The sequence below is a fragment of the Bufo bufo genome, chromosome 1 (genome assembly GCF_905171765.1).
Source record: "Bufo bufo chromosome 1, aBufBuf1.1, whole genome shotgun sequence".
Lineage (NCBI taxonomy): Eukaryota > Metazoa > Chordata > Amphibia > Anura > Bufonidae > Bufo > Bufo bufo.
Genome location: NC_053389.1, coordinates 165578851 through 165604422, shown reverse-complemented (window position 1 = coordinate 165604422; position 25572 = coordinate 165578851). Strand labels below are relative to the sequence as shown.

The following is a 25572-nucleotide window of genomic DNA, read 5'->3' as shown; positions in this document are numbered from 1 at the left end:
AGATAGCTTAGATTTCATTCAAGACAACTCTTGTAATATTTCCAGCTCATTTTTGAGGGGGGATATTGAACTCTTGGTAAGAGGGGTGCAATGGAGGGGCCATTTTGCTTCAGTTACTTTTTTAGTTGAGCTGAGGGAAACATACGGTAATGAAAGAACATGTGTGATTGTAATTAAGCTAATTTTATATAAAACTCATTTCTGTTTTTTTGGGTGGGGGGCTCTCAAAAATCTGCATTCATTCATCTACGTCCATCAGTGCGATGACCACCAGCACAGCGTCCAGATGACCCCTGCTATGATTTGTGTCACCTTCCGTTTTATAATGGACAGGCTATATATATATATAATATATAAGTAGTGTATACTGCTGGACACAGACTATGGGGGGGACTGTAAAGAGCAGCCCCTTACCCAGTAAATGGGTGTGAACCATGAATGGTATTATCTCTCCAGCTTTCTAACTCGACGTCCAGATCGTGAGTGCAGCTCTGGATGTGACTAGAGAATAAGGGGATATTTACAGACGGCAGATTTATAGCAGAAATTTCTCTGACTGAAAATCTGTTATATTACTCTGTTTTGGCAGCGGCCCCTGTCCAATCAATAACAATGCCAGTTCAATATGGCTGCACTTCCTGTTGTCACATTTGTTAAAATGGCCGCCACCACAAAGGAGATAAATGCCAGTATCTCTTTTTAAGTTAAAGGGGTCGGCCACTTTCTGGTTATTGTTGACCAATCTGTTCGTAAGATGACTATATGGCACGTACTATTATAGACTATGTTGAAATTCTGCCCCATTTTCTGTATTTTTTTTAGGGAATCCTCCTTGTTTGCCAAGTCTTTTGTGCTGTCCACACAGAGGTCTTGTCCATAAAATGGCTGCTGATGGAGGGTCATGTGACCAGAGCCATCGCTCCTCCTCCTCCTTCATTTTTATACACTGCACCTGCCGTCTGCTCTAGCACTGTTGGGAGTTTAGTGCAGGTGCAGTGTGTGTGAATGGAAGAGGCCGAGTCATGTGTGTGGTCACATGACCCTCCATCAGCGGCCATCTTATGGACATGACCTCTATGCGGACAGCACAGAAGATTTTCCTAAAAAGGGGGCATAATAAGTTAGGAAATATAGCAAATGGCACATAATATTAACATAGTCTATATCAGCAAGTGCCATATAGACATCTTACATACACATTGGTCACAAGTAGCCACAAAGTGGTCAATCCCTTTAATAAAACACAGGGCTGTGGCTGCTGCTCTCATTTACTGATCTAATGAGGATAATGGTATGCATTGGGTGGAAATTCCCAGGAATATCTCATGTACTGCCGGAATCAATGTGACGGAGCCTCCAGATCGGTGTGTCAGCTCATCCTCTCCTCCTCTCCTGCAGAATCTGTCCCGGTCACCGTCATCATTGGCGTTGCGGTCGGTGCTGGAGTGGCGTTCCTGGTCCTCATGGCTACAATTGTAGCATTTTGCTGCGCTCGGAACCAGAGAAGTGAGTATGTTCTGTCATTCAGAAAGTTGGGGGACGGGGTCATGTAATTGGTTGATCGTTGACCTTATTGAGGTCTTAAAGTTTTTATGTAATTAGCAAGTCATCATCTTATAATAAAGAGTTCTGTAAATTTCCAAAATTTTCCACACTATTATCAAGATCACTGCTAGCTGTCAGTGAATGGGAACATTCTGGTTGGCTGAAAACCCATACAGTCCAAATTCTCCTCTTTGTTACAATTACGGTATGTCCAGTCTAGACAATGGTGTTTAGGTTGCTGCAGTGTATGGGGCTGAGGACCAGGATTATCAACTCGGAGGAGATTGTGTAGACTGGATACAGTTGTAACAAACCCTCAGCTCTGAGAAGTATTGCCACTGTGCTAGATTTCAGCCTGTAGATGTAAAGGAGAATGTCCCTGAAAATGGTCAGAACATGCTGTAATGCTTCTTGTATGGAGTATACCGCCCATTACGATGTCAGAGAACCCGTTTTTTATTTGAACCGTATTTGTCCCTTTAAGCCTCTAATGAATGTGTGTATTCTCTAGATCTGAAAGGCGTCGTGTCTGCCAAAAATGACATCCGTGTGGAGATTGTACACAAGGAGCCGACGAATGCGAGGGAGACAGAAGAACATTCCAGCATCAAACAACTGATGGTGAGATGGAAAACAATGTATCATAAAGGAAGCATTATACAGCGGGATGCTGCCCCCTATAGTTCAGAATATGGAATTGTACTTGTAGGAGTTTCCATACTTGACTGGAGTTTCTCTGGTTACATTAAGTTACCCCCTATCCACAGCATAGGGGATAACTATTAGATCGGTGGGGGTCCTAATGATGGGACCCCCACCGATCACAAGAACTAGGGCTCCGTACTCCCTGCAGCCCCTGAAATGGCTGTCTATCTCCAGAACTCCCATAGAAATGAATGGCGCATGCCTCACCGGCCACTCCATTCATTTCAGGGGGGAACGGGGCCCCCATTCTCGTGATCAGTGGGGGTCCCACCATTGATCTAATAGTTATCTCCTATCCTGTGGATGACTCAATGTAACCGGAATACCCCTTTAAGTCGGAGGAGGTGTCAGTGTATGGCAGGGGCTGATAAACGAGGTCCTTTTACAGGGAGAAATGCAGGAAATTACAGTCTTCTTGCTCTTGTTCATCGCTTTTCATTATATCACGGCGCGGATATTTATCACGCAGGTTCTATAACAGGATATGACAGATTGCGGTATAACAGGATAAGAATCATCGCAATCAGCACCATTCCAGCGATACAGATGTGAATGCAGACGCCGGGCACAGCGTACTCAGGATGCCCTATGTGTACACGCAGCCTGATTGACTACTTTTTTACAGCGCATTAATTACACCTTGCGTTTCATAAATCTGACTTCGAAAAAAGCGTCTCTGAGAAGCTCTTTAACTTGGGCAGATTTATCCTCCTCCTGATGCATAAATGTGATTTAAGCGTACCATCGTTTCTGACAAAGCGTTTCCTCGCGCGAAATGCATTGCACGCTGTACGGTTGAGAGGGATGAAATATAAGAGAGGCTGAAAACCTAAAGCCCAATGCGTAATCCTGCTGCCCCATAATCAATGGCAATCACCCGGCAGAGACGTTGTATAATCTAAGAGCGCAGGATCTGTCCTCGGGGAGCGGCAGCCCCTGTGTAACGCCGAGCGTTGTGGAGATAATTAACTAATAATATAGTGCGCAATACTTAATGGACTGCTGCATAATTAACTAAACAAATCGCCAGGAGCATATATGAAATGTGCTGAGGAAGAGAAAAGCAACAGACACAAAATGAAGAGAAAAAAAGAAAAAAATTTCATAAGAGGAAGTGGTGGGGTCCTACCGTATGTCACCACCTCCACTTGCTGCGCTCAAACACAGCAGTAGCACTAATCTCTCTCTTAGGCCTCATGCACACGACAGTATTTTTTTGCGGTCCGCAAAAAGCTGTTCCGTTGTTTTTTCACGGACCCATTGACTTGAATGGGTCCGCGAACCGTTGTCCATGAAAAAAATAGGACAGGTCTTTTTTTTTTGACGGACTGGAAACACGGATCACGGACGCGGATGACAAACGGTGCATTATCCGAGTTTTCAACGGACCCATTGAAAGTCAATGGGTCCGCAGAAAATCACGGAAAACGGAACAACGGACACGGAACACAACAACGGTCGTGTGCATGAGGCCTTAGGCTACATTCACATGACTATATGAATGAGTCTGCATCCGTTCTGCAATTTTGCGGAACAGGTGCAGACCCATTTATTTCAATGGGGCCGCAAAAGATGCGGACAACACACTGTGTGCTGTCCGCATCCGTAGTTCGATTCCTCGGCCCCGCAAAAAAGCATGTCCAATTCTTGTCCAGAATTGCGGACAAGAATAGGCATTTTCTATGGTAGCGGCGGCAGGAAGATTTCTATCTTCATTCAGCAGGACCTGCACTGACGTCACCGCGCTCACCGCGTGGTGAGTGCGATTACATCATAAAAGGTCCTTTGGCAGGTCCTGAAAGAAGAAGAAAGAAGACAATGCCGGCTGCGCGAACAACAGGAGGAGGTGAATTAATTATCATTATTTTTTTAACCCCCTCAAGGCACATTTTAGTAAGCATTCTGTATTAAGAATGCTATAAAATATACAGAACACCTAACCCGAACTTTAGTGAAGAAGTCCGGGTTCAGGTCTGGGTACCACAGTCAGTTTTTATCACGCGCGTGAAAAACGCATTGCACCCGTGAACATAGGAACCCAATCGCAGTCAAAACTGACTGAAATTGCGTACCTACTCGCACGATTTTCCCTAATCGCAGACGCAACGGATCTGGACCTAATCCGGACACACTCGTCTGCAAGGGGCCTAAGTGTATCAACTCTCAACTGTGAGAAGTATTAAAGATTAATTATGGACGCCTTTGGGGCATTTTATTTTATTATTATTATATTCTAGTTATTTTGGAATGAAAATATTGTTTTTCAGTTGATCGGTATTAAAATTTTTCAACAGTTTTTCCTTTCACGTTCAGTGCATCCACAGACCGTTGCTTTCTGTTTCATGCTGAATCCGTTAAAGAGCTGTTCTCACGGCTCGGTCTGTAGCCCTTATCTCTAATATCCTGACAAACTGCTCCGAATTAGTGTAGAGTCCAGTCTGTTTAAGGCCTCTTGCACACAAACGTATTTTATTTCTGTGTCCGTTCCGTTTTTTTTTTTCGGACCGTATGTGGAACCATTCATTTTAATGGGTCCGCAAAAAAAAAACAGAAGGTAATCCGTGTGCGTTCCGTTTCCGTATTTCCGTATATCCTTTCTGCTAAAAGATAGAACTTGTCCTATTATTGTCTGCATAATGGACAAGCATAGGACTGTTCTATTAGGGGCCAGCTGTTCAGTTCCGCAAAATACATACGGTCGTGTGCAAGAGGTCCAACTCTCAGAGGGTTGTTTGCACTGAATACAAGTGTATCACCTCTCAGCTGTGAGAAGTATTAAAGTCTACGGACAACTCTGGCGGCTATTTTTTGTAATTGCATTCTACTTTTTTGGGCTAAAGCATTTTTTCAATTTGTCTTTTTCAAAAATGTTCAACAGTTTTTCCTCTACAGCTTTCCCTTTCAGTGCATCTGCAGACTGTTGCTTTCTGATTCAAACTGTCACATCTGTGACAGGTCTCAGAAGGTCTGAAAGATTATCTACGCATGAGTGATCTGACAGCCTCTTTTGGTTTTACTTTGTCTGTGTCTTGCTGGTATGTCCACACCTCCTGTTCAGGTGTGGATCATGTGACCTTTACCTCGCCCTATTTAGTCTGACTTTACCCATCACTCCTTGCTTGGGATAGCTTAATTTGGTTTTGGAAGAGCTGGAGTGTGGTTCTTGTTGGAGTCCTGTTCATCCATCATCCTCAGAAGTTAAGTGTTCCACTTGTTGTGTTTTGTATCCCCCCCCCTGGTTATTTACTAGGCCTGAGTGAGACGCTAGTTCCTTCACCAGAGAAGGAACGGGTGGTCTCTGCCCTGTCATTATCTTTAGGGCATCCAAGGGTCACCAGGGTTTTCTAGGTTCCTGTGTATGGGTATCTCTACCATCGAGAGGTGCCCATACGGATAGGAGTTAGGGCCAGGAGCAGGGTTTTATAGGTGGTGACCCTTTTCCTTCCCTAGCGGTGAGGCCTAGTGTCTTTCCCCTTCCTCTTGTTGTCTTTTGGTGTTCTCACCTACTACATCCGTGACACAAACTGAATCCGTCAGGGAGCTGCTCTGATGACTCAATCTGCAGCCCTTATCTCTGAACTCCTGACCATCTGATAAGAATTTAGCGACAAAAAAATTAGGTTAGTACAGAGAAGGGCTACAGATCGAGCTGTCCAAGCAGCTTTTTGACTGGTTTTAGTGAAAAGCAGAAAGAACAGTCTGCAGAACTGTGAAACCTGAAGGCTGTAGAGGACAAACAGTTGAACATTTTTAATAAAAATGAAACTAAATAAAAAAAAGATTTTTAGCTCAAAATGAGTAGACTGCAATGATTAAAAAAGTTCCCCAAAGATGTCCATAGCCTTTTGTGAATGTGTCCTAGGCACTGTATGGTCAAAAGTTCCACACGTTTATAATAGATTTTGGAATTAGTTCTTCACCATTATTAAAATATTAGTTTGCTATTGTGTTAGGCTACATGCACACGACAGTTGTTTTTCTCTGCGTCCGTTCAGTTTTTTTGGCTGATCGGATGGTTACCCATGCATTTCTATGGAGCCGTTAAAATTGTGGTGTAGTCAACCATTTATTTTCCCGTCCGCAAAAAAAGTATTGCATGTCCTATTCTTATCCGCAATAAATGTTTTGCGGACCCATTGAAGTCAATAGGTCCGCAAAAAAATGCGGATGACCAACGGAAGCCATCCGTATGTCATCCGCATCCGTTTTTTTTGGATGGTTGCTGGGAAACCTGTATATATTAAATTTCAAGAATTACAGCCTTCAGGTTTTTTTGGCGGACCGCCAAAAAAACTGAAGACACACAGAAACACAACCTACAAAATTTGCGGACAAACGGAACAGATGTGGATGTAAAAAAACAGGAACACAGATCCGCTATTTGCAGACTGCCTTAAGCCTCATGCACACGACCGTTGTTTGGGTCCGCATCCGAGCCGCCGTTTTGGCAGCTCGGATGCGGACCCATTCACCTCAATGGGGTCGCAAAAGATGAGGACATACTGTCCGCATCAGTGGCACTGTTCCGCGGCCCCGCTAAAAAAATATAACATGTCCTATTCTTGTCCACGCTTTGCGGACAAGAATAGGCATTTATATTGGCGGAGCCCGTTCCGTTCCGCAAATTGCGGAAGGCAACACGGACGGCTTATGTTTTTTGAGGATCCGCGGATTGCGGACCGCAAAAAAACGGAACGGTCGTGTGCATGAGGCCTTTTAGGCTACTTTCACACTTGCGTTCAGAGCGGATCCGTCTGGTGTCTGCACAGACAGATCCGCTCCTATAATGCAAACGTTGGGATCCGTTCAGAACGGATCCGTCTGCATTATAGTTCAGAAAAAATGTGTGAAAGTTAGTCAGACGGATCCGTCTAGACTTTACATTGAAAGTCAATGGGGGACGGAACCGTTTGAAATTGCACCATATTGTGTCAACTTCAAACGGATCCGTCCCCATTGACTTGCATTGTACGTCTGGACGGATCCGTTTGGCTCCGCACGGCCAGGCGGACACCCGAACGCTGCAAGCTGCGTTCAGATGTCCGCCTGCTGAGCGGAACGGAGGCCAAGCGGAGCCATCCTGATGCATTCTGAGCGGATCCGCATCCACTCAGAATGCATTGGGGCTGGACGGATCCGTTCGGGGCCGCTTGTGGGAGCCTTCAAACGGAACTCACAAGCGGAACTCCGAACGCAAGTGTGAAAGTAGCCTTACCCGCATAGTGCTGAGAAGTGGATACAACTGGATACCAGATAACAGAACATGATTGCCATCCATATGGTTTTTCACAGATCCATACACTTCAATGAGTGTGCTTATTCCACATCACAGACCAAAGTAGTGCGTGTCTTCATGATTTTTTCCACTGATCCACGATCAGTGGAAAACCACTGACGTGTGAACAAGCAAATCAATGGGAAGACGTGCCTTCTGTAAAGAACACAGACAGCACACGTTCATGATTCACTGATGTGTGAACGAGACCTCACAGAGCATTCTGTTCAGGTTTTCTGTCTCTAAGGCCCCATTCACACAACTGTATTTTTGATCCGCATCCGATCCACATTTTTTGCAGATAGGATGCCGACCCATTCATTTCAATGGGTTGGCAAAAAAAGCAGACAGCACGCTGTGTGCTGTCCGCATCTGGTTGTCCATTCCGTAGCCTTGCAAAAAAGATAGAACATGTCCTATTCTTGTCTGTTTTGCGGACAAGGATGGGCATTGTTACAAAGTATCCGCAAATAAAAGGATGCTGTACGGACGCCATCCGTATTTTTGCGGATCCACGTTTTACGGATCACAAAATACATACGGTCGTGTAAATGCCCCCTAAATGTAAATGAGAATGTTCTTACAGGAAGCAGAAAATTTACAGAACCTTCCATTTATACAATCATTAAGTTTTATCTATATAAGGACCCGTTCATATGGCAGATTTTGCCACATGAATTTTAGTGCAGACTGAAAGTGAAAAACCGTGGCAGAAACCAAGGGATACATGACTGATTTTGCAGAGAAAAATCCACTGTGTGAACAGTCCCTAAGGCTTCTACAATGGGTCCCAATATGTCTTCAGTGCAGCCTCCTGTGATTTCCATAGTCATTGGTGTTTTGCACTACAGTAAAATACAGTAGATTATAAAGATAATGGGTATGTTCACACATGGCAGACACACTCCAGATTATATACAGTAGCGTATTACATTATCAGCAAACTGGATCAGATTTAACAAAATCCAAAAGCTGCAGAAAAAAAAATCTGTGGTGGATATTAACCAGCGGTGTGGATTTAAAATCTACAGCATGTCAATTCATGCTGCGGATTTCGCCCTTTGTAATGCATAGTAACACTTGATTTTGTAACAAATTCGTTTTCAGAATCACCCCATGTGGCCTTATTATAAATGTGTAACGCAGCGGATGTGACCCACTGTGTCACTGAACAGATTTGGGTTAGGGCGACTCCTAAGGGATTTATCTAAGTGGAGTCACAGAAAGCTAGGAATTAAAACATAACTTTTAATCACCACATTAATATTAAATCACTTCATATACCTCTAATATGTAACAACCATTGATCATGATGGACCAGAAGAACACAGACATATACAAATGTATGCAGAGGGGAGGGTGGGTAATGTGCGCTAGGGACGGGGAAATCCCAAATAGGTCCCTAACTAATGCCTCAACCCACAGGAACACCCTGATGGTGGGTGGCCTGTGGTCCCGTGCCTGCCCTATCTCACCTCCGCAATGCCCTAAATATTCCTGACGCGTTTCCCCAGTAACTGGTTCCTTCAGGGGAAAAAATGGGGCAAAAAGTGAAAAGTACTAAACAAATTGGTCCGGAAAAAACTACACAGTAACAAACTAATAATCAAACCATCAAAAGCTAACGATAGAGTTAAATATGGTTGTTAATACATTAAATATCTGAAGCATCCATTTGCACACACATCAATCAATACACGTGATCAGGCCTAAAACTAAAGAAACATTGATTGTAACAGTTCCCAATCTGATAGAAAATGGTGTAATAACCCAGTAGACCGTGTAGATGTTAATCCATAGGCAGTTAGTACGCATCCGTGGGACAATTAATTGATAGTTTCAGACATCAATACTCAAAACTATACACATAAAAATGATAGCTGGCCCAAGACAAATAGAGAAACCCTCAGGTATAGATGTATACAATTCCAAACTACCTGAGGTAGACTCAAGAAAGCCTTTAAGTTTTAGTTACGTTTTAATTCCTAGCTTTCTGTGACTCCTATGATATATAGCAGGAATTTTCTACATGAGTATCTAATCAGTATTGAACATTCTAGTTTGGTATTATCTAAGTGGCCCTCCTGGTCTTCACCCTTTCACCCCTGTACAGGGATTTGGTCTCCGCTGACCCAGGCGGGTCAAGACACACTAGGGCGTGGCACCAAAGGGAATGGCTAGCTCTAGGCTGGCAGATTAGCTTGTGTATGCACTGACACTTTAAGCACCGGAAGGAGTGCATGCCCTATGGGCAGACAGAGGCACTGCAGGCAAGGAGAAGTGCCCACCGGAAAGAACAAAGAGACACTGCCAGGCCCGCCAGGATTTTGGAGCAGTGGGTCAGGTGAACGTTCTAGCAGCTATATCCACCGGCAGCAGGGAGATGCTGTCTGGCATGGACGACCAATGTTACAGAATGTGATGCATTTTGCCCAGTAGCCGCCTCCCTTTAGCCTGTGCTGCTATATATAAAGCCGTGGAGTAGTAATGTATACAATTTACACCTGGCAGGGAAGTCTGTGGAGTAACATGGTGAATGTACTCTATGCAGGTTATTGGCTCCTTGTCCTCTTGTTATTACCAGGATCTTCTCATACACCCAACTATGAGGTCGCCCGCTATAATGCATCACATCCTCCAGTTGTATCCATGATCCTATAGTATTGTGCCTGCAAGTCTCCTAATTACGTGGGTAATGTCTGAGGGCACTGCTAGGTGATGTGCTCTTGGCGCAGCACTATGGCTCTGCTGCCAGCTCATCACTCATTTTGTATTTGGCCTTGATGAAAAAGTTCTGCCTCAACAAAAAGTTTCAAGAACCAAGAAATTAATGCACAGAGGAGACTGAACTGTCGCTCCTGCGCTGTAGCCCTGTGCTGTAATCCTGGTACCTGTCCCTCTCCTGCCAAGATTGCCATCACAGCGTGCGTGCCCGTTCCAGAAAGACTGCAGATGAATTTGTAGCTGATCTATAGTTTTAATCACTTTTCCAATCTGTGATAACAGAGGAGCCTGACATTGTCGGCTCTGAAGCTGCACGACCTGCATAGCCAATGAGCCAGCACAACACTCTGGGATGAGAGGGCTGTACGATGGCATTGTGACAACTAGGGAGGGTCTCTACATAACACCCCCATTTCCTTACCCAGTGGTACACCATATTAAAGGGCTTTCCCCACTAATATTTAAAAATAATTTATTTCCATCTTAAAGGGATTGACAGAATAGACCATCAACATTAGATTGTGAGGGTCCAACTCCTGTCCATCAATATTGTGAACCCAGAACAAACCTTTAAAGGCTGTGGACTTGACATGGAAAAAAATATTTTTACATATGTTTGTGCTATCTACAGCCTCTATTATCTGTATAGTGTGTGGTGTGATGTCGGGTGGTAAATTCAGTTGAATGTACATTATTTGGAAAGACACAGCCCCGTCTATATAAGGTCTCACAGCTGACAATGCATATCAGAGCAAAAACCAAGCCATGAGGAGGAAAAAACTGCCTGTAGAGCTTAAAGACAGGATTGTGGGGAGTCACAGATTTGGAGAAGGGTACAAATTTTTTTTGCTGCACTGAAAGTTCCTAAGAGCACCTAAGTAATCAGGCAAGAAGGTCCTTGGTAACAGAGGTGACCAAGAACCGAATGGTCACTCTGGCTAAGCTGCAAAGATCCTATGTGGGAGAAACTTCCAGAAGGTCAACCATCATTGCAGCACTCCACTCAGCTAGGAGTTATGGCAGAGTGGCCAGAAAGAAGCCTCTCCTCAGTAAAAGACACATGAAATCACTTAAAAGACTCTCAGACTGTCTGATGAAACCAAGATTGAAATTTTTAGAAACATAGAATATTGATGACATAAAAAGACCACATGGTCCATCTAGTCTGTCCTTATACTATTACTTATCTTAGGATAGACGTAGATTTCCCAAATACATCTGCTGGTACTTTGTTCCTCTTTCGGTGTAAAAATATTTAGAAATTGGTCAAGCACTTCCCCCATCTATATTTAGATTGTGCCCCTTGTTCTTGTGTTATTTTTTTAATTATTAAAACATTTCCTCTTGAACCTTATTTATCCCTTTAACATATCTAAAGGTTTTGATCATGTTCCCTCTTTCCCTTCAAGGATATACAGAATAAGTTCTTGAAGTCTCACTTGATATGTTTTATTCTTCAGACCTCCCACCATTTTTGGAGCCTGTTTTTGCACCTTTTTGTAGGTGATGTCTCCAGAAATGTACACAGTGTTCCAAATGTGGTCTCGGTAGCGCTCTATGCAGAGGGGTCATACACTCTCTCATCCTACTGGTTATAGCTTTAACTACTTGTGGAATAGGGGGGGGGGGGGGCAAATGTGCACAAAAAAGCTACTCCCAAGGTAAAATAGAAGCACATTCACACTTGAAGGTGCCACTCCTTCAAGAGTATGCTAAAAACTATTTAAAAATCACAGAAAAAGATACAAAACATCCTGCACGATGTCAAAAATGCATATGCATATGTGCATGGCTACATTTATAAAAGAAAAATCACGGAATGCGACTTTTCTGTGACTTGCTGTCGCACAACACATGTTGCCATGTAGCCCCAACCTATAGCACTTGTATATCATCCATCAATGCTCATTTACTCCCTGTGTAAGAGGACCCTGAGGCTACATTCACACGAACGTTGTGTTTTGTGGATCCGCAAAACACGGATACTGGCCCGTGTGCGTTCCGAAATTTGCGGACCACACATGCAGCAGCTATCATAGAAAATGCTTGGTCCTATCCGCAATTGTGGACAAGAATAGGACATGTTCTAATTTTTTGCAGGGGCGCAGCACAAGCAACGGATGCGGACAGCACACGGTGTGTTGTCTGCATCTTTTGTAGTTCCATAGAAATAAATTGCGGAACAGATCCGGACTCATTCATACGGTCGTGTGAATGTAGCCTTAGGCCGAGTTCACACGAACGTGTGTGACCCGTGCCTGTGCTGCGACCCGCAAATAGCAGGCCGCAATGCACGATCGCCGGCCATAGGTCAGCCGCATCGGATCGTGGACCTATTCACTTTAATGGGTCCGCGATCCGGCCGTTCCGCTAAAAGATAGGACTCTGCTTCTGAGGGGTCCCGTCCCGTGCGGCCGTTCCGCGATTCCGGATTTGCGGACCCATTGAAGTGAATGGGTCCGCGTCCGTGATGCGGAATTCACACGGAACTGTGGCCGTGTATTGCGGCCCGCGATTTGCGGGCCGCAATACGGCCACGATCACACACGTTCGTGTGAATTTAGCCTTAGTTTAGGAAAGTTGAGATCTATTACAACGTTTCCTATTTTTTGTCTGCCCTGTACTTTGTGTGAAAAATGAGTGACCATTTTGTTATTTCACTGTTATATGTGCTTAATGCTATAACTCAGCTCTGCTACATCTGTCTGTTCAGCTGTCTTGTGTGAGCATTGTACTGTCTGATGCTTGGTCATGCTTCACGTCTTCTGTTCTTTACTTAGAAATTGACTAATAAATTCACAAAAAAACAAACACTGGATTTTAATAATTGGATCCCCTCCCCCGTGGTACGGCAGACCCTGGGCAGGTGCAGCAACCATTGCGGGATACATTCTGCTCTACGTTTTAAGATTTACTCCGTTACTTTAATTAAACACAATCGCAGTTCGCTAGATCAGGAAGAAAACAAAACATTGTTTATCCTAATTGCCGAGAGGTGACAGCGGCCTGTTCTCAACGTCACATCCATCAGGGAGCAATGCTCTGTGCTGCAACATAAAGTGATCGACACGGGGATGGTCTCCTAATAACTGGAGTCAGAGGCTTCCAGATACCAGGATCCAATTAGTGAAGTCTATGCAGTACACTGTTACTGTAGGCTGCTGCTGGGAGAGATAGCGGACAGCCTTAAAGGGCATCTGTCATCAGATTTGTACCCGGCAGAGAAGACATCATCATGTTTGGTCCTGTCAATCAAAGGACAGACAGCACTGCAGTTGCAGAGTGAGCAGGGCCTCTAGGTGCAATGGCAACGCCCCCGTTGCTCCTAGAGGTTTAATCGCATATATTTAAACATCATTTTTCTCAACACAATCATAACTCTGAGTACAGATAATATAGTAGAAGTCACCTGCAGTCCTATGTAACACCACAGATAACACAATGATAACTCTCTGAGTACAGGTAATGTGGTAAATGTTACCTGCAGTCCTATGTAACACCACAAATAACAATGATAACTCTCTGAGTACAGATAATGTAGTAGATGTTACCTGCAGTCCTATGTAACACCACAGATAACACAATGATAACTCTCTGAGTACAGATAATGTGGTAAATGTTACCTGCAGTCCTATGTAACACCACAGATAACACAATGATAACTCTCTGAGTACAGATAATGTAGTAGATGTTACCTGCAGTCCTATGTAACACCACAGATAACACAATGATAACTCTCTGAGTACAGGTAATGTGGTAAATGTTACCTGCAGTCCTATGTAACACCACAGATAACACAATGATAACTCTCTGAGTACAGATAATGTAGTGGATGTTACCTGTAGTCCTATGTAACACTACAGATAACACAATGATAACTCCCTGAGTACAGATAATGTAGTAGATGTTACCTGCAGTCCTATGTAACACCACAGATAACACAGTGATAACTCTCTGAGTACAGATAATGTAGTGGATGTTACCTGTAGTCCTATGTAACACCACAGATAACACAGTGATAACTCTCTGAGTACAGATAATGTAGTAGATGTTACCTGCAGTCCTATGTAACACTACAGATAACACAGTGATAACTCCCTGAGTACAGATAATGTAGTAGATGTCACCTGCAGTCTCCTACATCTGTATACTTTATTACAGGCATTGGTAGACGGGCTAAAGTTGCAGCACTTTTACAGTGTGACACGTTGTGGTCATTTTGTCTCCATTATTTAGAAGCCCTGGGATACACACTATGGGGCACATTTATTAAGACCGGTGTTTTAGATGCCGGTCTTAATTAAAGGGGTTGTCCGGGTTCAGAGCTGAACCCGGACATAGCTCCATTTTCACCCCGGCAGCCCCCCTGACTTGAGCATCGGGGCAGTTCATGCTCCGATGCTCTCCTTTGCCCTGCGCTAAATCGCACAGGGCAAAGGCATTTTTTGGAGATCCATTGACGTACCGGGGCTCTCCATGGGGCTGACAGGAAGCCCGGTGACATCACAGGCACTGATGGACGGGATTTTGCGCTGCCCCAGCCAGTAAAACGGCTAGGGCGGCGCTAAAGGCCGCCCTCAAAGCCGGTGACGTCACCGAACACACTGCCGGGCGGAAGCTTCCGCCCGGCAGTGTGTTATTGAAAACAAAAGAGACCTTGCCCTGCGCGATTTAGCATCGGAGCATGAGATGCTCCGATGCTAGCCTCAGGGGGGCTGCCTGGGTGAAAATAAGGGTATGTCCGGGTTCAGCTCTGAACCCGTTCAACCCCTTAAAGGCCCTGTGCTGGCGGCGGTTCCACGGAAGTTATGAAGAGGCACGGGCCTCTCCATAACTTCGGCGCAGCCAGTACCAGTTCTAAATGTACGGCCTTTTGCACACGGACGTTGTGGTTCCGTTCCCTGCATTTGCGGTCCCCAATGCATGGGCAACGTCCATGCGGCGGCCGGAACGGATCCAGATCCATTCGACATGAATGGGTCCGTGATCCGTCCATTCCGCAAAAACATAGAACAAGTTCTATTTTGTTGCAGCACATATCGGAACCCCACGGAAGCACTCCGTAGTGGTTCTGTGGGGTTCCGTTCCGTGCTTCCGTTCCGCAACACATCTCGGATTTGCAGACCCGCCGTATGCGGCCCACAATACAGCCACGGGAGCACAACGGCCATGTGCAAGAGGCCTACAGTAAGACAGGCGTAGATAATGGTAAATGAGACGGGCCTGCCAGCCCTTCACCCATCACGCCGCACCCACAAGTTTAGACCTGGCGTGAGCGGGGCGCCATGTGCGCCTGAAATACGCCTAATATACAGTACAGACCAAAAGTTTGGACACACCTTCTCATTCAAAGAGTTTTCTTTATTTTCATGACTATGAAGGCATCAAAACTATGAATTAACACATGTGGAATTATATACATAACAAACAAGTGTGAAACAACTGAAAATATGTCATATTCTAGGTTCTTCAAAGTAGCCACCTTTTGCTTTGATTACTGCTTTGCACACTCTTGGCATTCTCATGATGAGCTTCAAGAGGTAGTCCCCTGAAATGGTCTTCCAACAGTCTTGAAGGAGTTCCCAGAGATGCTTAGCACTTGTTGGCCCTTTTGCCTTCACTCTGCGGTCCAGCTCACCCCAAACCATCTCGATTGGGTTCAGGTCCGGTGACTGTGGAGGCCAGGCCATCTGGCGCAGCACCCCATCACTCTCTTTCATGGTCAAATAGCCCTTACTTTCAAAGTTTTCCCAATTTTTCGGCTGACTGACTGACCTTCATTTCTTAAAGTAATGATGGCCACTCGTTTCTCTTTACTTAGCTGCTTTTTTCTTGCCATAATACAAATTCTAACAGTCTATTCAGTAGGACTATCAGCTGTGTATCCACCTGACTTCTCCTCAACGCAACTGATGGTCCCAACCCCATTTATAAGGCAAGAAATCCCACTTATTAAACCTGACAGGGCACACCTGTGAAGTGAAAACCATTTCAGGGGACTACCTCTTGAAGCTCATCATGAGAATGCCAAGAGTGTGCAAAGCAGTAATCAAAGCAAAAGGTGGCTACTTTGAAGAACCTAGAATATGACATATTTTCAGTTGTTTCACACTTGTTTGTTATGTATATAATTCCACATGTGTTAATTCATCGTTTTGATGCCCTCAGTGTGAATCTACAATTTTCATAGTCATGAAAATAAAGAAAACTCTTTGAATGAGAAGTTGTGTCCAAACTATTGGTCTGTACTGTAGGCATATTTCAGTATAATAAATGATGGTTTTATTTCAGAGGCTTGTGTTCAGGGTTAAGTCGCGTAATTCCTTCTCTTTCCAGCAGATTCACTAGGAGTAATTGACCTGCTCACTGGGCAAAACCTGGACATTGTCCAGTGACAAGTAATATAGACTTTGGCGGTTTTGGTAATGCAGAGCCGAAGAGTTAATATAACCCCCTGGAACAGTGCAGCAGTATCCACACTATAACTGCAGGTTCTGGGCCAAAAATTGCACTTTTTTTGTTGCTTATTTGGGTTATTTTCTTATAAAATTTTTTGTGCAATCTCAAAATACCCACAGTGCCCAGACTTAGGCCTCCTGCACATAAACGTGTGCGCCCTGTGGTCCTGTGGTCCGTGGGGCAGCTTTAATAGGTCCGCGATCTGGCCGTTCCGCAAAAAGATAGGACATGTTCTATCTTTTTGCGGAATGGAAGTACGGAACGAAACCCCACAAAAGCACTCCGTAGTCCTCCCATAGGGTTCCGTTCCGTGCTTCCGTCCTGCACCATTCCGCATCTCCGGATTTGCGGACCCATTGAAGTGAATGGGTCCGCATCCGTGATGCGGAATGCCCACGGTACGGCACCTGTGTATTGTGGATCCGCAAATGCGGTACGCAATACGGCAACAGGGCGCACATGTTTGTGTGCATGAGGCCTTAAAAGAAATGACTTAGGCCTCCTTCACAAGACCGTATGGCTTTTTCAGTATTTTGCGGTCCCTAACAGTACTATCCTTGTCCGTTATGCAGACAATAATAGAACATGTTCTGTCTTTGAACTGAACGGAAATACGGAAATGGAAGTCATGCGGAATACCTTCCGCTTTTTTTGTGGATCCATTGAAATGAATGGTTCCGTAAACGGAACTCAAAAAACTGAACCTAAATGGAAAAAAAAAAAAACGTTTGTGTGCAGGAGGCCTTATGATGATTTAAATTCCCTTACTGGACAGTGCTGTGCTTCCCGTTGTCCTTCTGTTCTGCCACTTCCAGAATCACGTGCCGTTCGTCGAGCAGGTGTTCCTAGCCCGATTTCAAGCCACAATGTTTGCAGGTTGCATGTGCAGTCAGGCAGCCCTGGCCACAGACAGCTAACAGTATCTGGGGCTGCCTGACTGCGCAGATGCAACTCCTTTACATTTTGGGTTAGGATCATGTGTCCAATGTACGGCACGTGATCCCGGAAGTGCCCGCAACGGAATTAGACTTGGGAGCACTGTTCTCGCCAAGTAAGGGGATATACATCATCATAAGTCACTTCTTGTAAGTCTGGGCCTTGTGGGCATGTTGGGATGGGGAAACAAAAGGATAGCCCTTTATGGTGCTATGGAGGAGTTTGTGGGAAATACAGCCACTGACCCACAATACAAGAATGCCACAAACCAAAATACATTGGCCCAGATTTAATAATGTGAGTGCTGCTTCACTTGTCATAAATCGCTCCAAAAGTTGGCGTACAGTGGCATACCTGCAATGGAGGTAGACTATGGGACTGCTATGGGGCACGGGGAAGGAAGGGGCGTAGGGGAGCTCAATGCAGAGATTATTACAGTTTCTATGGTAATAGTATAAATTCCTATGAATTGAGCTCCCCCTAGTGGTGGCTGCAGGCAGCCAGCTTTCTAATAGAAGGAAAGCTGGAGATTTATCAATATACCCTGTATTTATGTCAGTTGTCTGGTGTAAAACAAATTGAGAAACATAGGGGGTCATTTATTAAGACCGTCATTTTAGATCCCGGTCTTAATACCCCTTTAGCTGGCGGTGGATGCGCCTAATTTATGTAGAGGCACCGGCCTCTACATAACCAGTGTATCCACTGCCTGTCTTTATCTACGCCAGCTCCCTTGCTGCCATAGATTTAGGCCATTTTCTACATCTAAAACGGGTGTAGAAAATGATAAAATGATAAATGAGATGGGTCTGCTGGCCCTCCCACGCCATGACCACGCCACACCCTTTGTTAGACCTAGTGCAAGTGGGGAAAAGTTGCAGATCGCTCTTTATGTTCTGCGTTGCATGGGAATGGTTGACACGTGTACTAGGGAACTGAGTGGGCCAGGGTGAACAATACTGTTTTGCTATGGGGCCTTGTGAGATTTGTTCATGTGTCTACTTTTGGGAAAATCCTTTGCAGCTAATATAGTTTGACAAGGGGTCATGGCTTAGTGGGAAAGGGCACGGGCTAACATGCAACATTCTGATCCAAAATTGTCACAATTCTGGCGTAAAATTCTGTTGCAAACTAAGCCAACCAATAGTTGGTATAGAGTCAGAGTAAGGTGTCTATCCCTGCCCCCCATTTATCATCCAGCCTGAGCCCCTGTGATGAATCTGGTGCAGGTCTGGACACCATCTATAGGATCTGTAAATTTGCCCCATGGTATGTAGTGCATTTTATATTTGCATGAAACCTGTCTCATAGAAGACATTAGGAGACCGGTTCCTAAACATATCCCTCCGTTCACGACAACAGGGAGAAATAGCTTTGCCTCAGGCTCTGCACATGTGCCCTGAATCTCGCCGCCCTTCCATTAATTCCTCTGATTCATATTCTGCGATCTGCGGACAGGACACTTGCAGCGGGTGCTTCCCCTCCCCCTCTTAAATCTCCGCTCAGTCCCTGGGGCATAGCAAGGAGAATGGCACTGGAGAATCAATAGCAATCATGAGTAACATTTCCATGCGGCAAAACCTCCGCAGCCCCAGTGGTGTCCAGTACAAAATGTATATTACCATATCTGATTTCTACTGACATTAGAGGGGCAGAGGAGTTAACCCTTAGTTATACAGTACCTAGCACTTCTGTGCATGCAGGGTTTTAGTGGTCGGTGTCCCATCACTGACCTCTACAGAAATGATATACAGTAACTGCACCCCAGAGAGGGCAACAAGGGCATGCCAAAATAGTAGGATGCCTAACTAAGCAGGTAGGGCCTGGAAACTGGGGTACACCTGTATAATGTGATGACACTAGGGCGCTCCACTGACACCCGGCATCTATTCCACCTCTCAGCCACGTCTGTGGAGGTGTTTCCGCCCGGTAGGATCTGGTCTAAATAGTTGCTTTATCCTTCTCCTACAGATTGACAGAGGAGACTTCCAACAGGACTCCGTTCTCAAGCAGCTTGAGGTCTTGAAGGAAGAAGAAAAGGAATTTCAGAAGGTAAGACATGAACAGGGGAGCAGCGACATCTGCAGTATCAGAGTGTTACACTTTCTCTGTGTATTGTGCAAAGCACTGTGGGTGGTCCTAGAGATCTCTGCCTCAAGTCTTTGGGGGAGATTTATCAAAACTGGTGTAAAGTAGAACTGGCTTAGTTGCCCATAGCAACCAATCAGATTTTACCTTTCATATTTCAGCGCTCCTTTCAAAAACGAAAGGCGGAATCTGATTGGTTGCTATGGACAACTGAGCCCGTTTTTCTTTACACCAGTTTTGATAAGTCTCGCCCATTGACTGGATACATTCTTGTTTAGACCCAGAGGCTGAAGCCCAGACAGCACTTTCCATTGTGCTATAATTAAAGGGGTTTTCTGAGAGTTTAGTATTGATGACCTATCCTATCCGCAGATAGTATGTTATTGGTGGCGGTCCAACTCCTGGCACCAGCTGTTTGAAGAGGCTGCGGCGCTTACCAAGCACAGCCCCTAACTGGATAGCGGCCATGCTTAGTATCACGCCCAGCCTCATGGGACTGAGCTGACGCTAGACCCAGTGATGGCTAACATCCGGAACTCCAACTGTAGTGGAACTACGACTCCCAGCATTTCTATAGAGTTCTTAGAACAGCTAAGCAAGTGTACATCTTGGGAGTCGTAGTTTTACCACAGCTGGAGTGCCGGAGGTTAGCCATCACACTAGCGCATGTGACCGATGATGTCACTGGCCTAGGAAGAGGCTGCAACACTTACTAGAGTGCAGCGACCTCTTCAAACAGCTGATCGGTGGGGGTGCTGCGTGTCAGACCCCCACCATTTAGATACTGATGACCTATCCTGAGGTCATCAGTTTAAAACAGTTGGAAATCCCCTTTAACTTTCCTCTGAATTTGAAATTGCTAATAACAGGGAACAATAAAGTGTTTTCACCTGTCCTACAGACAGTGTCACCCCAGCCTAAAATGGCAGAAAAACGGGGTGCAGTAGATGTAGATCTTGGCGCATGGAGTGCACTTAGGGGCACATTTATTAAGACTGGCATTTTAGACACCAGTCTTAATAAAGTCCTATAGTTGGTGGAGGATCCTCCGAAGTTATGAAGAGGCGCCGGCCTCTCCATAACTTCGGTGCATCCAGCGCCAGTTCTAAATGTAAGGGCTCATGCACACAAACATATTTGCTTTCCATGATTGTTCCGTTTTTTTGTGGACCGTATGCGGAACCATTCATTTCAATGGGTCCGCAAAAAAACGGAAGTTACGCCATGTGCATTCCGTTTCCGTATGTCCGCATGTCCGTTCTGCAAAAAATAGAACATGTCCTATTATTGTCCACATAACAGAAAAGGATAGGACTGTTCTGTTAGGGTCCAGCTGTTCCGGACATCATCTGTATTTTTTGCGGATCTGTGTTTTGCAGACCGCAAAATACATGCGGTCGTGTGCATGAGCCCTAAGACAGCTTCCGAGCTATCTTACATTTAGACTTTTTTCTACACCTGTATGGTAAATCAGATAGGCCTACCGGCCCGGCCCCTTTCCCCTCCCACTTATTTAGACCTGGAGTGACTGGGCCTTAGTTGCAAATTGCAGCGCAGCTAGTTTTTGGGCTGCATTCTGTGCGTATTTCAGAATGATAAATGAACCCCATTAGACTGCTGGGTGACTGTGTTCTGATGCAGTAATGTCTGTAGCCTTCGCTAACCGGCACGATAGCCCCCCAATCATCCTCCCATTGTGGCGACTTTCCATTGACACGTCACAGAGTTACCAGGAGAACAATCTGTTTCATAATGATATTTCCAGCCTTGACCGCACATTATGGCGCAGTATTCTGCCTCCAAACCACTTGACATAAGATGTGGGCTATTTTACACACAGCCCTCTGGCCGACCTTCACACAGTAACATGTGCTGTGCTTATATTCCAGCCGCTCCGGATCACCGGCCCGACACTTTACCAACCAATTAAGAGACTGCGCCGATAAATCACGACAAAGGTCCTGACGGTTATATCCTTCCAAGCAGAAACAGTAATAACACATAGTGTAGAAAGCTAAGAGGTCACCATGAGGGAGGGGGTCCGTCACCGGAGGAATAGCAACTCTTAAATAATATGCAGTAAGGAAAAGAAGGTGCTAAGGGTGTGACCAAAACTCTGAAGGCCCGAATTATTATAGACTGGCGTTTATATAAGTTATAAAGCTGAATAACTGTACAATGAACACTTCTGCACCTGATTGATGTCATTTCAGTTTTAATTTGTCACCATTTTCAAGATCTCGGATTGCTGTCATTATTTCTAGCCAGATGGTATAAACCCATCCTGTCCCACTACTTTTCCCAGCTGAGGGGTTGTTACAGTTGTATCCAGTGTAAATAATTCTCTGTGTGCTAAATACATCAGCACAAATCTCTCTGCTGTCTTCAGAGTTTAAGGCAATGGAGGTAAAATGGTGCAAGCTCCTGAGCTCACAAAACATTATCTAGACTGGATGCAAGTGGAATGCAATTGTATGGGGCCCCAGAGATCACGGGAGCCCTTTTTGCCCCCTGGCAGCCGGGTTTCCTCAGCAGTGGCTCCATTTTCAGCTGTATCCGCTTCCCCAGGAAATTTATACAGTTGATTATAGTGTTGAAGGAGGGAGCAGTCAGCTCCCTGCTCCTCCATACACCCTGGGGGCGTGGCGCCAGCCGGCACGATAAAGTGACATTATCGCACCCGCCAGACAGACCAGAGCAGATCTGCAGTGAGGGATCTGTCCCGTTCATCATGGGAACATGGGCTAGGTGAGTGTTCATTTTGGAAGGGACACCAAATTGTGCTGGGTGCCCATTAGGGCACCATACTGTGTGAGAGACACATAAGGGGGCATCATACTGTGTTGGAGGTACAAAAGGAGGCATATTGTCTGAGGGGCACATAGGGGGCATCATTCTGGGTGAGGGATACATAAGACGGCATTATACTGTGTGGGGTATACGTAAGGGATCACCATATTAATGGTGTGATGGGGTGGAGCTTAGCATTGCTATAGGATGTGGCTTACCAATGCAACATGCCCCCCCCCCCCCCCCCCCAAACATAGCTTTGCATGGGGCTCCAGAAATACCTATTCTGCCTCTGGCTGTGAGAACATCTAGGTCCATATACCACCCTACTCGTGCTCTCCACTCTATCTACCACCCTACTTGTGCTCTCTGCTCCATCTACCACCCTACTTGTGCTCTCCACTCTATCTACCACCCTACTTGTGCTCTCTGCTCCATCTACCACCCTACTAGTGCTCTCCACTCTATCTACCACCCTACTCGTGCTCTCCACTCTATCTACCACCCTACTTGTGCTCTCCACTCTATCTACCACCCTACTTGTGCTCTCCGCTCCATCTACCACCCTACTCGTGCTCTCCACTCCATCTACCACCCTACTCGTGCTCTCCACTCTATCTACCACCCTACTCGTGCTCTCCACTCTATCTACCACCCTACTCGTGCTCTCCACTCTATCTACCACCCTACTCGTGCTCTCCACTCTATCTACCACCCTACTTGTGCTCTCCACTCTATCTACCACCCTACTTGTGCTCTCCACTCTATCTACCACCCTACTCGTGCTCTCCACTCTATCTACCACCCTACTTGTGCTCTCCGCTCCATCTACCACCCTACTTGTGCTCTCCGCTCCATCTACCACCCTACTCGTGCTCTCCACTCTATCTTCCACCCTACTTGTGCTCTCTGCTCCATCTACCACCCTACTCGTGCTCTCCACTCTATCTACCACCCTACTTGTGCTCTCTGCTCCATCTACCACCCTACTAGTGCTCTCCACTCTATCTACAACCCTACTTGTGCTCTCCACTCTATCTACCACCCTACTTGTGCTCTCCGCTCCATCTACCACCCTACTCGTGCTCTCCACTCTATCTTCCACCCTACTTGTGCTCTCTGCTCCATCTACCACCCTACTCGTGCTCTCCACTCTATCTACCACCCTACTTGTGCTCTCCACTCTATCTACCACCCTACTTGTGCTCTCCGCTCCATCTACCACCCTACTCGTGCTCTCCACCCCCTTAGAAACACATCTTTTCAGGCAGGCTTATCAAGCTACCTAAAATGACTTTTCCCAGACTAAACCTTTCCCCCACCAACTCCTCTGGCCTAAACTTGATCCTCTAGTAGTCCCAAACCTGAAGCAGATCGGCCGGAACCACTCCTGTCAGTTGAATAATGGCTCGAATCCTACTTATCACAGTCAACTACCTTATGTGTCACCCCCAATTCCTCATAGATTGTAAGCTCTTGCGAGTGTTTCAGTTGCATATTAGCCAGTAAGTTTTGTTTCGTACATGAACCCTATGAGTTTGTAAAGCGCTGCGGAATATGGTGGCGCTATATAAATACATTTTATTATTATTATAAGGTCAGGACAGGTTTTCAGCCATATATGCCCCCTTTCCTGTAAAGCCTGGTCATCATGTGCTAAGCTTCCCCCCCACAAATAGAAGTCAGCGGGCACGGCACATATTGTAGATTATATTACATTATCTCCATCTGTCTCAGACACATTTTCAGTTTTGCAGAATTAAAAGTTCGGGTTACTCCTCATCACCCCTGTGACAGTATCCTACCGCTCCCCCCTCAGTCGGTGTTATTTACATACAGATGAGAGACATGGTTTAAAGCATAATTAATGTCATCTCCTCCAAAAAATGAATTAGTGTTATATTTAATCAAAGTGGTTTCCATAGCAACTGCAGCAGACGCTCTCGCGGGACTTGGGCCGACATGCGATTCTAGAGCTTTTTGTGTCTCTACATCTCTGGTCTTGATCTGTTCAGGATCCTTCACCCATTCTGTTAATTAAGCACAATGGACGCTCCAGTCACTGACTGCTCCTCTCCCATTCACGGCAGGTTCCAATCTTATAACATTTTAATTGCGACTGAGACAGATTTGGGATAGTCTATGACATTTACAGCATTTTGCAGATTTCTTCTGTGGGACAAATTTATTAAAACTGTAAAAAAAAATAAAGCTATTGTTGTTGCCCATGAAAGCCAATCACAGCACAGCGTTCATTTTACCAGAGCAATTTAAGAAATGAAACTTGGGCTCTGATTGGTTTCTAAGGTCTAAAAAAGTTTTTCTTTTTGACAGCTTTGATAAATGAAGTCCACTTAGCATGTTTCAATTTTCAAGGTCTCTGCATGCTGCCATTGAATAAGAACATTCTTATTTACACCCAGAGACTAAAAATCTATCCTAATCTAATACTTTTCACAGCTGAGGTTTGGTTACAATTGTATCTAGACAATAATTTTTGAGCTTAAAGAGGACATGTCACTAGGGTGGAGCGAATTGCGCTTCAGATCCAGGATCGGAACTTGATTCATTCCCCAACTTCATTTTAATGCTGTAAGGAGACCTGTACAGCAGGCGTTACCGAAGACGAGTTCGGATTCCTGTTTTAGGCCGCATGCACACGGCCGTTGTGCGGCCGTCCCGTGCATTTGGGACCGCAATTGCAACATCCGTGCAGAGATGTCATATTTATTTGCAGTGCGGAACAACGGAAAGAAACACCAAAGAAGCACTCCGTAGTGCTTCTGGTGTTCCGTTCCATGACTCCGTTCAGCATCTCCGGAGATGCTGACCCATTCAAGTGAATGGGTCCACATCCATGATGCGTAATGCACACGGCCGGTGGCCGTGGATTGCTGACCCGCTCTCTGTGCATGAGGCCTTAAAAGGTTTTTAAAGTTGTAGAATCGAAAGCAGAAGTTCTTCACCGAAATCTCGTGAGACTTCGGACTTAAAGGGAGTCTGTCACCTCCATATGACCATATACAGTGCTTACATTGCCCTATAGCGAC

The 25572-nt window shown here is 45.3% G+C and overlaps 1 protein-coding gene and 1 long non-coding RNA gene across 3 annotated transcripts in view; one reads left to right on the top strand and one right to left on the bottom strand.

The window, feature by feature from the left end:
* Positions 1-25572, bottom strand: part of LOC121000945 — a 677653-nt gene that overhangs the window by 571933 nt on the left and 80148 nt on the right. The gene's annotated exons all lie outside the window — the stretch shown is intronic.
* KIRREL3 (kirre like nephrin family adhesion molecule 3) overlaps positions 1-25572 on the top strand; it is an 886110-nt gene that overhangs the window by 856962 nt on the left and 3576 nt on the right. For both annotated transcript variants that reach the window (XM_040431744.1, XM_040431736.1), the window contains 3 exons: positions 1399-1506; positions 2057-2166; positions 19616-19696. In XM_040431744.1, coding sequence (XP_040287678.1) covers positions 1399-1506; positions 2057-2166; positions 19616-19696 — 299 coding nt within the window. The remainder of the gene's footprint in view (positions 1-1398; positions 1507-2056; positions 2167-19615; positions 19697-25572) is intronic.